The sequence below is a fragment of the Nesoenas mayeri genome (genome assembly GCF_963082525.1).
Source record: "Nesoenas mayeri genome assembly, chromosome: 16".
NCBI classification, from domain to species: domain Eukaryota; kingdom Metazoa; phylum Chordata; class Aves; order Columbiformes; family Columbidae; genus Nesoenas; species Nesoenas mayeri.
In genome coordinates, this window is record NC_137562.1 from 11014707 (window position 1) to 11028539 (window position 13833).

Consider the following 13833-nt stretch of genomic DNA (forward strand, 5'->3'; position numbering starts at 1 on the left):
ACAAACCAGCTGCTCCCAGCTGTGCCTCAGCGCGGGTTTGCTGCACCCACTGTGACCTCCTTCCCTCCGCCTGCACAGATAGAAAAGGGGGGGGCTTCCCCAGCCACCCCCCCAGTTCAGCTCTTCTGCAGCAGACACTGCCTTTCCAGGGCTCCTCTGCTCACTGCCACGTGAGGTGGCACAGGGCACCACTGCTGCAAAATCAGCCCTGCACCCCCACAGCAGAGCTGGGGCCCAGCCCTACCAGGAAGCCCCAGCTCACGGGGCTTTTCCTGCGTCTTGGGGTGTTCAAACCTTACTGGAATGCTGTCTGTACCAAAAAGACTCTGTGGAGGCAGGAGAGGTTGCACGCTTCGCTGCAAACCCTGGCAGTGCAGCACTCCAGCACGCCCAAGCAGAAAGCATTGCCTGCGGCTGGGGTCCCTCGCCAGGGCTGTCATCCAGCTGCAGGACAGGGACAGGGCACACAGGGACACGGGGAGCGCCCAGGACAGCGGGGCTGTACTGGAGACAGCCTGTGCATGAGCCCTGTGGGGTCACCTCGAGTACACCAAGTGACAGACCTCAACCGCTCTGAGGACATTGCCATCCACAAGGTTTCTCGTTACCCGCAGCAGTCCTGGAGCAACGCACCAACCACCAAACCTCCTGGGCTTTGGGAAGGGGATGGGGTGAGGTGTCTGGGGGAGCAGGAGGGGACTCATCAGGTTCAGGAAGGTTCCCAGCACACAGCCACCTCCAGCACAGCAGCTACAGCATCCCACACCACCAAGGGCCAGACAAAGATGGTTGGCATGGAGCTCCACAAGAAACAGCACCCATCCTTGGTCCTGGTCAGCTTACATCTCATGAAGGAAAACCAGTAACTAAGCGAAGCCTGCTACAGACGTGGAATGTCTCAAGACCTTATTCCTCACAAGCCATGATGATCACAAGACCATGGGGGGCGGGTCTCTGTCCTCTGCCCCTGCCAGGTGGTCCCAAGTGTGCTGGGTCACGGTTGGGATGCCCAGGGAAAGCCAGACAGCTGTGCTGGCATCCCATGGGACAGGGCAGAGACAGCCAGTGCAGGGGGCAATGGCTGCCAGTGAAAGCGTCAGTACCTGTTCTGTGCACATCTCCCCATGGCACCGTGCCCCGCAGCAAACACCAAGCTTTTCAGCCCGTTTTCCCTCCAACAGCAAAGTTTCCAGCACTTTCCCTCTGGCTGCTCCGTTTCAGGGATGGTTACGGGAAGGGGCCTGGCGCTGCAGCCCCACGCAGCCGCGGCCCTCGCCAGAAATGGTCGGGCATGAGATAAGGCACGGGGGAAGAAAACTTTATAAGGAGAAAACATTCCCCAAGTTTCTGGCATCTCGGTGTGAACTGCACAGCCCCTCTCCTCCCCCCAGTATTATTTTTCCTCTCCTCTTGACCGGCAGCGCCTCAGCCCCTGCCCGGGGGAGGCTCCGGGGGCCGCGCCGGGGGCCGGTCCCGGCGCTTCTGGGGGGAGCTGAAACTCTGGAGGCTTTTTTTTTTTGGGGGGGGTGGTTGTTTTAAATAGGTGGAACCGAAACCACTCGGTTTCCTGGAAACTGTTTTCCTTTTCTTTCCCGCCGCCGTCCCGGCCGCGGGGGTGTGCGCGGCGCCGTATAAACGGGACGAGCGGCGGGGCCGGGCAGGGGGGCAGCACCGGGACAGGCACCAGCACACCCCGGCGCAGGCACCATGGCCGAAGGTAAGACCGCCCGACGGTCCCCGCGTTCCTGGCCCGGGGGGATCGCGAACCGGCCGGAACCCCCCGCCGACCCGGAGCGCCCCCCCGCCGCCGGGGCTCGGCGGCACCTCCAGCTGCGAGCGGGCACCGGAACCGTCTGAGCGAACCCCAGGGAGAGCAACGGGCGGCGGGACCGGGAGGGACCGAACGGGACCGGGCAGCGGGGAGCAGGCGGGTCCGGCCAGTCCCTCCGCAGCCACACGCTTCCCTGGCCGCAGCTGCGCCAGGATTCGCAGAATGGAGCTCGGTGCTATTTAAAGCTTTCAGCGCTCTCAGAGGAGTGTTGACAGCCGGACTAGGAACATGTGCCCACATCCCAGCCTGCTCTAAGGAGCATTTCTGGAGGCTCAAGCAGAAGTGATGCTGCTGCCCTTCAGAAACCCCTCCACACAGGTGGCTTTTCAGACTTGCATGAGGGAGCAAAGGCAACTCCCACTTCCCACAGAGCTGTCTGCAAAGTCACAGGAATTATGGCTGTGCGATCCCCATGGGGGCACAGCCCTCTAGGTGAAATGGCATCACCCAGCAGCACCACAACACCAATGCCACCGCAGGTCCCTGCTCTGGGCCCTGGCACAGGCACTGCCAGCTCCCAGCACAAAGCTGAGCCGCGACACCCCAGGCAGCACTTGCTCCTGCGGGGCTGTGCCTGGGTCCCCGCTGCTGTCTGCACACCCTGGCAGTACTGCAGCCCCCTCCCACCCGGCTCTTGCCACCAATCAGTTTGGGAAGAGGCACCTGCACTTTGAAAATCTGCTTTTTGCTAAATCCACTGAGGGCGGAAACCCTGTGTGACTGGGACAGGAGGAGCCCTGGTCCTGCTCTCTTAACACACTCATTTGCTCCAAGTTTGGCTCAGTGGCAGCGAGGTTTGCACTGGACAGGTCATGTGCTGTGTTACAGAGCCGGGACTCTACTTACAAGGGGGGAGGTGATAGGGGAAACGTGCTTTCTGTGCTCCCCATGGACCTTGCCCTGATTTAGTGACAGTCCCAGCTGCCTGCAGCAGCTCTCACAGTGCTGTGGGGACTGGTGATGAGTCCAACTGCCTCCCTGGGAGGAACGGCATGGCCAGGAGAGCTGCAGCACACTGACAGCACACCGAGCATCGCCCCTCTGAGCCACCCCGATCGGCACCAAGCTCACTGCATGCTCTCCTGCACTAAACGCTTGTGCTTATTCTGGCAACTAACCCGTCTGGGCAGAACATTCCAGAGTCACTGGCCTTGAGCGATGATGAATGATATCGTATCGCTCCAGCGCTGTGCCTAGGGCAATAGGGACGTGGCTGCACCAGCACACAGCCCCACTGCACCGGCACTGGGCTGGGTGGCAGAGCCGAGCAACCAAGCCCGGGGAATCAAACACCCTTTTTGTCACGAGATTTACAGTCAGAGTCTCCAGTTTGTCAGCAGTCATGGGGCAGTAAAGCTGCCTGGAGAGCTGCCCTCGGCCTGGCTATGGCACAGAACCGTCCCTGGTGTTCTCCAGAGTGTCTGCATACAGACAGCAAACCCCAGCCAACAGGCCCTGCACCTCCCAGGAAACAGAGATGAGCGCTGAGGCTTTGCTCCAGTGCTGGATGCCGTGAGACGCAGACCTGGCATGGCTCTGGGAGCACACGGTGCCCCTCCTCTGTGGTGGTACTGTGGCGGGCAGCGCCGCGGCACAAGAAATTCATCACGATTGGGTTGGGAGGGCAGCGCTTGGCTGTGAGCTCGGCTGCAGGACCCCTGTCCCTGACCCAGCACAGGACGTGCATTCAGCTGCAGAGCCCTCGGGAGGGATGCTCAGAGCCCAGCACAGCCACAGCACCCAGGATTGCACCATGCACACCGGGGAGGTCGGAGCAGCCTGGGGAGAGGAGGCTGCCAGCCCCCAGTGCCAAAACCCAAACCCAGGGCTCAGCCTGGGGTAACAGCAACCCCTCCTGCCTGCCAGCAGGGTCTGCCTGCATGGGACATGCAGGGGACAGCTATATGTCCTCTGCCTCCACAGAGCTGGTACTGGAGACGTGGGACCTGCAGTGCGAGCGCAATGGCCGGGAGCACCGGACGGCGGAGCTGGGTGGGCAGCAGCTGGTGGTGCGGCGGGGCCAGCCCTTCACCATCACCCTGCACTTCTCGGGCCGCGGCTACGAGGAAGGAGTGGACAAACTCGCCTTCAACGTGGAGACGGGTGAGTGTCACCATGCCATGCGCTGTGAGCTGCCCCTGCTCCAGGACTTGTCCTGTGGGTGCTGCGCTGAGGGACCTGCCCCGTCTCATGCAGTCCCTGTTCCCCTGTTCCCTCCCAGCAGAGGCTGGTGCTGTGCACAGCTTTTACACCAAAACACAGAGAAAAGGTAGAAACTTGGCTCTGTAACGAGCTGAACGGAAGCAATAAAGAAATTGAACAAAAGACTGCCACTACCTCTGCCATCCCCTCCTCCCCATGGCCGAGCCAGACTCGGGCTGTGCCAGAGCCGCCGGCTCACCGGGAAGTGTCGTGGCTGCAGCCAGGGAACCCGCCCGAGACTCCTTCCTTCTGAGAAACATCAATAATGGATCCTTCCAGCCAGGGGGTCTCACATACTCCTGCCAAGGGGCTTTTTCTCCAACCACCCCTGCCCTGTCTCTCAGATATCCCCAGAGCAAGGTCTGCTCCAGGAACACAAACCCTGGAGAAGGGAACGTCCCCACTGAGCCTCCCCAGCACACAGCCCTTGTGTGACCCCCGACCAGTGCCAGAGCCAGCACACGGGAACTGGGCGCAGCCTCCGACAGGTCCCTGCGGCTCCAACCGCTCCTGCTGCTGCCACCCTGGCGAGAGCTCGCGGGGGCAGTGGGGATGGGGACATTGGTCCCATGGCTGGAGCCGGGTGCGGCCGCCACGCCAGGGATCAGCCCTGGCCAGCTCAGAGCAAAGGGAGAGGAAACTCTTGGGCAAAAGTTATTTTGGGGCTGCAGCATCCTGCTGAGTCAACCAGGCCAGAGCTCAAAGTTAAACTTCACCCGAGTTTCCTCACAGCATAAAATGCTCTTTTTTTCCCTAAAAAGCTCCAATCCCACCATGCGGTGATGAACACAAACCCAGCACCCCTCAGCTTCACCCTAAACTGGCAGCTCCCCATTCCAAGCAGCCGTGCGGGGTCCTGCCCACCACCCAGACCCACTGGTTAATACGAGGTCTTGCTGTGTCCTGGGGCACGGGTTGGTTGTGCAATTGAGGAGCAGCCCCAGCAGGACTGCCAAACCTGTCCCCAGGACACCGAGGCCATGTGCCACCTCCCACGGGAGAGGGGACGGCTCCATGCAAAAATAGAGCAGGCGTGTTTGAAGAGCCCTGCTCAGGCGCCTGGGGCCCAGGGATGCTGCGTGCTTTGCAGGCAGAGGAAGAAGGCTCCCATGGCCGCCTGTCCCCACGGCCACGCCAGGCTGGCCCTTGCCAAAAAAACACGGTTACCTCAGCCCGTCCTCCTCAGAACGACAGAGCGGAGAAACTGTGTCACTCTGATGAGTTCATGAGTATTTCTGGTGACTCGCCTGGCATCCTGCCCACGCTGCGGGCAGGGGACCAGCCCCAGGCTGCGGTCCCAGGGGAGCGAATGGCAGCACCGCTGCACCGGCTGCCGGCCCCACACAGGCAGCGGCATCACCACAGAGCCGCACGCAGCGTCCCCGAGGAGCAGAGTCGGGAGCCAGCTGGGCGCAGGTGGCTGGCGCAGCCGCACGCTCGGCCGGGATCACACTGTCCTGGGCTCACACAGCCACTGATGTAATGGCCAGTGCTGGGATGTTTGCAGCAACGCCCAAGGCTGCGCACACACAGTGGGGCTCCCACTGAGAGCACCCCAGCTCTGCCGGGACACCCACACTGAGGAGCATGTGGGCACAGGGACCTAGTGGCTCTGCTCTGAGCCAGGAATGGTTCGGCTGAGAGGAGGAGATGTGGCCCTGGGGTGCACACAGGGTCAGCACCTGCTCCACTCTCCTGCAGGGCGAGTCTCTCCTTTCTGCCCCTTCCCAAAGAGCAAGGGACACACCTTAGATCCCCACAGCCAGGCTACCCTGCACCCTGACACACAGCCAACGCTCCCGGGCTGCAGAAGGTCCAGGCAGCCACCGCAGGGCAGGGGACACTCATGGGGCAGGTCCCCTGGGTGCAGCCCCCACAGTATGGGGCTCCCCAGGCCCCCCGAGAGCTGACATGCTCCTCTTTGCAGGGCCCTGCCCCATCGAGACATCAGGAACCAGGTGCCACTTTGCTGTGACCGACTTCCCGGAGGAATCGAGCTGGAGTGCCGTGATCCAGCAGCAGGATGGGGACTCGCTCTCTGTCTCGCTCTGCTCCCCTCCCAGTGCCCGCATCGGCCGCTACCACCTGACGCTGGAGACCTCCACCGGCTACCAGGGCTCCAGCTGCCACCTCGGGGACTTCGTCCTGCTCTTTAATGCCTGGCACCCAGGTGAGGCTGTCACCTCCCGACAGCAGGGTTTCCAGTAAGGGGGGCACAAGCTGCCCCCCAGGTCTCACCCCATTGCAGACCCTAGTGCCCCAGCCCTGCCCCAAGCTCAGGTCTCAGCAGAAATCCCCACTTTGTTCCACTTCCACGTGGTCCCCATAGCAGGTCTGGGCCACGAGCACTGTCCCACACCCCAGGACACACACAGCCCCTTTGCCAACCCCCCAAACACCCTGTACACCACCCAGCTGTCCCCACCACACAGTGCCCACAGAGCTCACCTCTGTAGTACAGACATGAAGCCCTGGGCAGCAGCTCCCAGCCAGGCAGCACTCAGAGGAAAAGCCTCTAATTGTCCCTAATTAATTGCCCCTAATTAGTAGCCCCACCTAGCCCAGCCCTGCCCACCCTCAGGAACCGGCCACAAGCTCAGGGTCGAGCCCGGGGTGCTCCCAGGAGTGTCACTGTCCTGCTGAAATTCGGGCAGCCCAATACAGGAAGGGGTTCAGTGCTGGGAGTTTAACGACACCAGGCAAATACCAGCTGGGATTTTCATCTCTCCCCATCCTCCCTCTGCCTGAGGAGCAGCCCGAGCTGCCCCGCTCCCCCCGGCCCTGGAACAGCCGGTTTCCTGAATCCCAAACACTCGAGCTGGCTCCGCTGAGATAAGGGGCTTTAGGAAGCTCTGCTCGCCCAGGCTGTGCTGAGCGCTGGCACTGAGGATGTATGTGTTGGGCTTTTTTCTGAAAACATTTCCAGTACATAGTGATTTTTCCAGCAGTAACTGCTGCGCGAGTGAAACCGTCTCAGCTGCGCTCTCAGCCACGCTCAGAGTTCCCACCGCTCGCTTCTCCCACCAGGGAGGTTTCCCTCCTGGGAAAAGACCCGACTCCATAAAACAAAAGCGAGGAAAGAGAGAAATGAGAACGAATAGAAAACAAAACCACAAGCCCGCTGAAACTTTCCCATCAGCTCCAATCAAACTGGGTTGAAATTCTCCAGCAGCTTTTTGAAGCAGGAGCAGATCCAGCCCCTGGTGCCTTGTTTCTCCCCAGATCCGGCACAGCCTGGGGAGGGGGAGCGCAGAGCAGGGTCTGGGGAGCTGGGACATGTGGGGCAGAGCCGTGTCCCCGTCCCCATCTCTCGCTGTCCATGCAGAGGACACAGTTTTCCTCCGAGATGAGGACGAGCGTGGGGAGTACGTGCTGGCTCAGCAGGGGCTCATCTACCAGGGTGCCTGCGAATACATCACCTCCACCCCCTGGAACTTCGGCCAGGTGAGGGGGACACAGCCCCAGGACCCCCGGCTGAGCCCAGCCCTGTCACTGAGGGCGTGGGGGCTGCTGCCACCTCTGTATCCCCAAAAGAGTGCCCCAAACGCAGCCAGCACCCCGGGCAGGGTCTGCCCCCATGCGCTGTTGTGGGACAGACAAACCAGTGTCCCTTTGCTGAGAGGGGAGTGGGTGACAGCGTGGGGCAGAGCGAGGGGATGTTCCTGATGGCTCGGGGGGCCCTGGGGCCACATGTTCCTAATCGGGGTGACCACGCTGTGCTGGGAGCTGGCACTGATAATGTGCTCCCCGGCACTGTGCCAGTTGTGCTGATAAGACAGCACCCGCACCCCAGCTGCAGCGCCCACGGCCACGCTGGGGGGACCCGGCTGCCCTCTGAGCTCTGGGCTGTCCTGGGGGCTGTGGGGTGGGTGGGTGTGGGGGTGGCCGTGACCCCGCAGGATCCTCAATTCAGGGAAGTGCCGTGACTCACCAGTGATGGGAAATCAGTGGTTTTCCTGGAGGTCGGGTCCTGACCCCCCCATGGCGGCAGCTGCAGGATCCAGCCCCTCGTCATGGCAGCACAAACCGGGGAAAGTCACCCAGGGGGGTGCTGGCTTGGGGAGGGAACCCCAGGGATGTGTGACGCCCCCATGCCTTGCAGCTTTGCTTCCAGGGCACCATGGTGAGCAGGGAGGGGGAATAGAGACAGGGGAGCCCTCATGCAGCTTTTTTTCCCCGCCTCACACCAGTTCGAGGACGACATCTTGTCCATCTGCCTCAAGCTGCTGGACACAAACCCCAAATTCCTGAGGGACCAGAACCGGGATTGCTCCCGCCGCAATGATCCCGTGTACATTGGACGGGTGGTGAGCGCCATGGTGAGTCCCACATGCCGGGATACGGGTGGACGCGGTGCGAGATGGCACCGGGATGCACGCATTCGCGTGCATCCCGGTGCCATCTCGCACCGCGTCCACCCGCATCCCGGCAAGCTCTTGCGTTGCTCCAGGATGTCACACAGAGGTGACATGAGCTGGAGGACGGTGCTTTCCCACCCTTGCCAGCCTCCCCGTGCCCATCCATCCATCCATCCATCACAGCCCCTGTTTGTGGTGCCACAGGTCAATTGTAACGACGAGGACCGAGGGGTGCTGGCAGGGCGATGGGACAACTGCTACGAGGACGGGACGAGCCCCATGGCCTGGATCGGGAGCGTGGATATTCTGAAGAGGTGGCAGAAATTTGGGTGTCAGCCGGTCAAGTATGGCCAGTGCTGGGTCTTCGCTGCCGTGGCGTGTACCGGTGAGAGCGGACATGTCTCGTGTCCCCATCCTCGTGAGACAGGGTCACACGTGTGCCCCCCATCTCCCACTCAGTCCCTGTGCTGCAGCAGGGGGGAACCGCTGGGGCTGATTGCAATCAGCGGCACTGATTGCTTAGCAATAAAGCTCTCTGCTATTCTGCTGTGTCAGGAAACGAGAGGGGAAAAATGGCAGAAAAAGGGCTCTGGCTTTTCAATTAGCACCGGGCAGAGGGGGGAGGGCTGCGCTCAGGCACAGAAGAAAAGTGGCTTTAAGGTCAAGTTTGCAATAAAGTAATGAATCCACTGAGATCAAAATAATTTCAGTGCCATTGAGGCATTCAGGCCAGGGCAAAAGAGGAAAAAATTCCAGGCTCGCTGCTGTTCTGTGCACACACACACACGCCTTGGCTGAGTTGTGAGCGCGTGTGCATTTATATGTCACAGATATATGAGATCCTTTTTAGAGGAGAGAAATAACAGAAAACTAAAGTGGATTTTCTGCGACTCTCAGAAGTTTATAGCCTGCCTTTGAAGCGTTCTAACTGCCTCCCTTTTCCCCGGGGAGCTCTGCTCGCAGTAAAAGGCAGCTGGGAGATTAAATGAGAGGTTGCAGCGTGCTGCTGCCCGCGTACTCCCTCAAAAGCTCTCGCAGCCACTTTTGTGCCTTTTTTCTCCTGCGATATCAAACCCGACAGGCTGGCAGTGCCGCTGCCACCTGCCTGGCCCGCAGTGCCGCAGGGACCGGCTGGGGCTCCGTCCCCGGCACCGCTTTGGGGAGAGGGACGAGGTGTGCAGACCGGGACCCCCTCACCCTGCCCTGTCCCCCAGTCCTGCGCTGCCTGGGCATCCCCAGCCGGGTGGTCACCAACTACAACTCTGCCCACGACACCAATGGCAACCTGGTCATCGACCGCTACCTCAGCGAGACGGGGGAGGAGGAGCGGCGCTCCCGGGACATGATCTGGTGAGCAGACCCCCAGGCAGCCTCTGCCCCTCCCCAGCCACCCCCGGGAGCCAGGGGAGCCTGAGGCTCCCGTGTCCTGATTCCATTTGCAGGAACTTCCACTGCTGGGTGGAATCCTGGATGGCCCGTCCAGACCTGGCGCCTGGCTATGATGGGTGGCAGGCGCTGGACCCAACACCCCAGGAGAAGAGCGAAGGTACAGTGTATACTGGGGGGCTGCTCCTTCCCCCCCAGCACCGCAGGGTCTCCCCCTGCCACAACAGTGTCTTGTCCCTGTGGCACCCAAACCCCGGGCAGTGACAGCGGCTCCGCTCTCCACAGGGGTTTTCTGCTGCGGGCCAGCCCCTGTCAGAGCCATCAAGGAGGGCGACCTGCAGCTGCGCTATGATGTCCCCTTTGTCTTCGCGGAGGTGAACGCGGACGTGGTGTACTGGGTGGTGCAGCAGGATGGGTCACAGAAGAAGAGCACCCACCCCTCAGTCGTGGGCAAGAACATCAGCACCAAGAGCGTGGGCAGGGACAGCAGGGAGGACATCACCCACACATACAAGTACCCCGAGGGTACGTCACGCACACCTACAAGTACCCCCAGGGTGTGGGGCAAGGGGGTTTGGCTGTTGGAAAACAGAGTGGGGAAATGATTGATTAATGCAGCAACTGCACCGGGAGGTCTCCAGGGACCAGGGCAAAGCATCCTGGACCATGTGTCCCGGTTCCACTCTGGGAACCCCAGTTTTCTGTGAACTACAGGGTCTGAAAAGGAGCGAGAAGTGTTTGCAAAGGCAGAACATGAGAAGAGCTCCCTCAGGGAGGAGGACGAGGGGCTGCACCTCCGGATCAAGCTGTCGGAGGGTGCAAACAACGGCTGCGACTTCGACGTCTTTGCCGTCATCACCAACAACACGGACACGGAGCGGGTCTGCCGGCTGATGCTCTGTGCCCGCACCGCCAGCTACAGCGGCAGCGTCGGGCCCCAGTGCGGCATGAAGGACCTGCTGAACGTCGCCCTCGAGCCCCGGGCTGGTGAGAGACCCCCGGCAGCCTGGGGACAGGACACGCGGTGTGGCTGGGGTTGGGGCTGTGGTTCGCCTGTGTTCAGCTCTATCTCAGGTCTGCAGTGGCGCTGGTTGGGGAGGGGGCAGCCCTGACCCCTTCTGCCTCCCCCGCCAGAGAAGCGCGTGCCCCTGCGGATCCTGTATGAGAAGTACGGGGAGAGCCTGACCCCGGACAACATCATCAAGGTGGTGGCTCTCCTGACCGAGTACCAGACCGGTGATGTGATCGTGGCCGTCAGGGACGTCTACATCCAGAATCCGCAGATCAAGATTAGGGTAAGGGCTCAGTGCTCTGTTCCAAGCGGGTTTGGTAGGATATTTCCCATTCACAGGGGGTTGCTGCCGTCACCCTGGGGGTTTGTCCCCACCACGGCAGGGTCCTGTATCACAGAGTGGGGCTGCATCCCAGGGACCTGCATCCCCAAGGACCTGCCTTGGCCGCCCAGGCTTGGGGAGCACTACAGCCCCCAGGCAGAGTGGTGCTGGGGGTCCAACCCCTCCTGCTTGCAGGTTTTAGGGGAGCCGATGCAGCAGCGGAAGCTGGTGGCGGAGATCAGCCTGGTGAACCCCCTGGGAGCCCCCCTGAACAACTGCGTGTTCGTGGTGGAGGGCGCCGGCCTCACCGAGGGGCAGCAGATCAAGGAGCTGTAAGAGCTTTTCCTCCTTCCACCCAGCTGGGCCTTTGGGAACGGGGCAGGTTTTTGTACCGGAGCCCCCGGGGGGACGACCATGGGGCCCAGCTCCACCATAGGCACAGTGGGAGCCACAGGTGGGCTGGTTCCCATGGGGTGTGGGGGCTCTGAAAGGGGAGGTCCTGCTTCCCAGCACTGTCCCACAGCACCGTGGGCACAGGGAGGGTGATGGGTCACTGGGAGGGACCCCAGCCACCCCCTGACCTCCTGTCCCCACAGCGAGGAGCCCGTGGAGCCGCAGGCAGAGGCCAAGGTCAGGCTGGACTTCGTGCCGCGCCTGGCAGGGCTGCGCAAGCTCATGGTGGACTTCGAGAGCGACAAGCTGATGGGGGTGAAGGGCTATCGCAACGTCATCATTGCGCCCCAGCCCAAGTGAGGGGCCGCCGTCCCCCGCAGACACCCTGCGTCCCCTCTGCCCCGGGGCTCGTGGCCCCCGCTCGCTTTAGCCCAGGATGGTCCCCACGGCACGTAAAGGACGTTGCCAAAGCCCAGCCTGACCCAGCATGGCAGCCGCAGTGCCGGCTCCTCCCCAGAGTGCTCGGTGCTGCAGGAGAGATGTGACGGAGCAGAGACAGGAGGGGGCCGGGGGTGTCAGAGCTCCCCAGGCAGCCGCTCATTTTGCTGCCTTTCCCTCACCCATGGGTGGAACCGTTCCTGTCCCGCCGGTCACCCAGCATGAGACCCACAGGGACCCCTGCACCTCGCAGGGACCCCCGCACCCCACACAGCCTCCCCCCTGCAGCACCGACAGCCCCGGGCCACAGAGCAGATCCCATGAACCAAAGAGCAGAACAACCTTCTCCCGCACGGGTCGCACCTCTGCCACGCTCACACCTGAACGCAACGCACTAGAGAAAAATTGTATACTGTGAGGACAAAGCTGTGTATATGCTATACACATATATAACAAATTATTTATAGCTATATAAATGCATACTGCATATAACCCTACTGCATAGGTAAAGCTGGGTATTTGCTTTAATAACTGTCCCTGTCACTGCAAACACTACGGTGAGGGATGGGATGTACCTTGACGTGAATTAACTATGCAAGCACTGAATAAAACCTCTATTTTTCACTTTTAAAGCCATCCCGGCTCTTCCTGAGTGTCTCTTCCCGACAGAGGCACCGGCAGCTCCTCACCCAGTGCTCAAGCGGGTGGGGGGCAGGTTCGCCCCCAGCCCAGCTCCCGTGGCCCCACAGCACAGCTCGGCAGCACCCACGGCACCGGTAAAACCCGCACCAGCCCCAGGGGGTCACAGTGGTGCCAGGCGCTCCCGGTGCATCTCTCCCACAGCAGAACCACACGGTGCTGCAATGGCACCGAGGACAGGAGGGAAAACCCACGTGGAGAATTAAACACACAGATTTTGCACACTCAGACTCTACCCAGGTCTGCCAGGGCAGCCAGAGAAAGCACAAACCAGCACCCAAAGCACCAAAACCCAACCCAGGAGCATGGGAAAGGGAGGCTGAGTGTGGGAGTGTCTCAGGCCTGGAGGGAGTCAGGGTGCTGCTGAGGATAAACGCTTCCCACACCAGACACAGCCCTGCCGCTTCCTCCCAGAAACACTGTGGGAGGTCCCTGCCCCTGTTAAACACCAGAGAAACCAGTACAGGACTGGTGTGTGCTGCAGACAGGGCTCCCCACCCCACAGCAGCCCCGTCCCAGGCGCCGCAGTGCCCAAGGGGTTAATGCTGGACCCGGCGCTGGGTCTGTCGGGAACATTCCTCAGCCCAGCGATGATGTACGGCCGGCTGGAGCATTTGTTACCCGGCTCTGCTGAGCCAGGCTTCCAGCTGCTCAGCGCCGGGTTAAAAATAACAGCAGCTCCTCTGGTTCGAAGCTGGGTCCTGATAAAATAAACATTAGCGCAGCTATTTCTGAAGGTCACTCCATCCATCTGAGGCTCGGCAGCACACGGCGGCTCCGACAAGAAACCAGCTTGAACACTCCACTCAGGATTTGGCTCTGGGTTTGCATCTTTGGGGCTGGTTCCTTGCTCATCCCCAGCAACCAGCACCCCCTGGCAGAGTGCAGGGCCCACAGGCCTTTGCCCCACTCACCTGCTCAGTGGCCCGTGAAGGACCACGAGGATGCTGTGAATGGTGACAGTGATGTGGGGCCTTGCCAGAGCAGAACCGGCCCTGCTGGTGCCGCAGCTCAGGGACAGGCTCCCTGTGCACACCCCGATGCTACAGCTGCCAGGCTCTTTGGCACTTGTGCAACAAACTATACATTAAACATTTACAGCATCCATTGCACGGGATAACGTGTAATTCAGCATTAAGCCAAGTGTGGAGAAACGTGAGGCTGTTTCTGTGCAGAGAGGTGATTAATACAT

At 61.1% G+C, this 13833-nt stretch overlaps 1 protein-coding gene across 1 annotated transcript; it reads left to right on the plus strand.

The window, feature by feature from the left end:
- Window positions 1-1601: 1601 nt before the first annotated feature.
- Window positions 1602-12548, plus strand: TGM2 (transglutaminase 2). Its single transcript, XM_080354628.1, has 13 exons — window positions 1602-1717; window positions 3755-3934; window positions 5961-6203; window positions 7359-7477; window positions 8224-8352; window positions 8596-8776; window positions 9606-9741; window positions 9834-9937; window positions 10063-10302; window positions 10492-10764; window positions 10912-11072; window positions 11307-11443; window positions 11708-12548. Exons 1-13 carry the CDS (start codon window positions 1708-1710, stop codon window positions 11862-11864), a joined length of 2070 nt encoding a protein of 689 aa, XP_080210754.1. The 5' UTR covers window positions 1602-1707; the 3' UTR covers window positions 11865-12548.
- Window positions 12549-13833: the final 1285 nt, after the last annotated feature.

What these genes read in the sequence shown, in the direction of transcription:
- TGM2 (XM_080354628.1), top strand. An exon ending in CCCCCTGGAACTTCGGCCAG is followed by an intron (nt 7,478 to 8,223) that starts GTGAGGGGGACA and finishes GCCTCACACCAG; the next exon opens with TTCGAGGACGACATCTTGTC. An exon ending in ATCCGCAGATCAAGATTAGG is followed by an intron (nt 11,073 to 11,306) that starts GTAAGGGCTCAG and finishes TCCTGCTTGCAG; the next exon opens with GTTTTAGGGGAGCCGATGCA.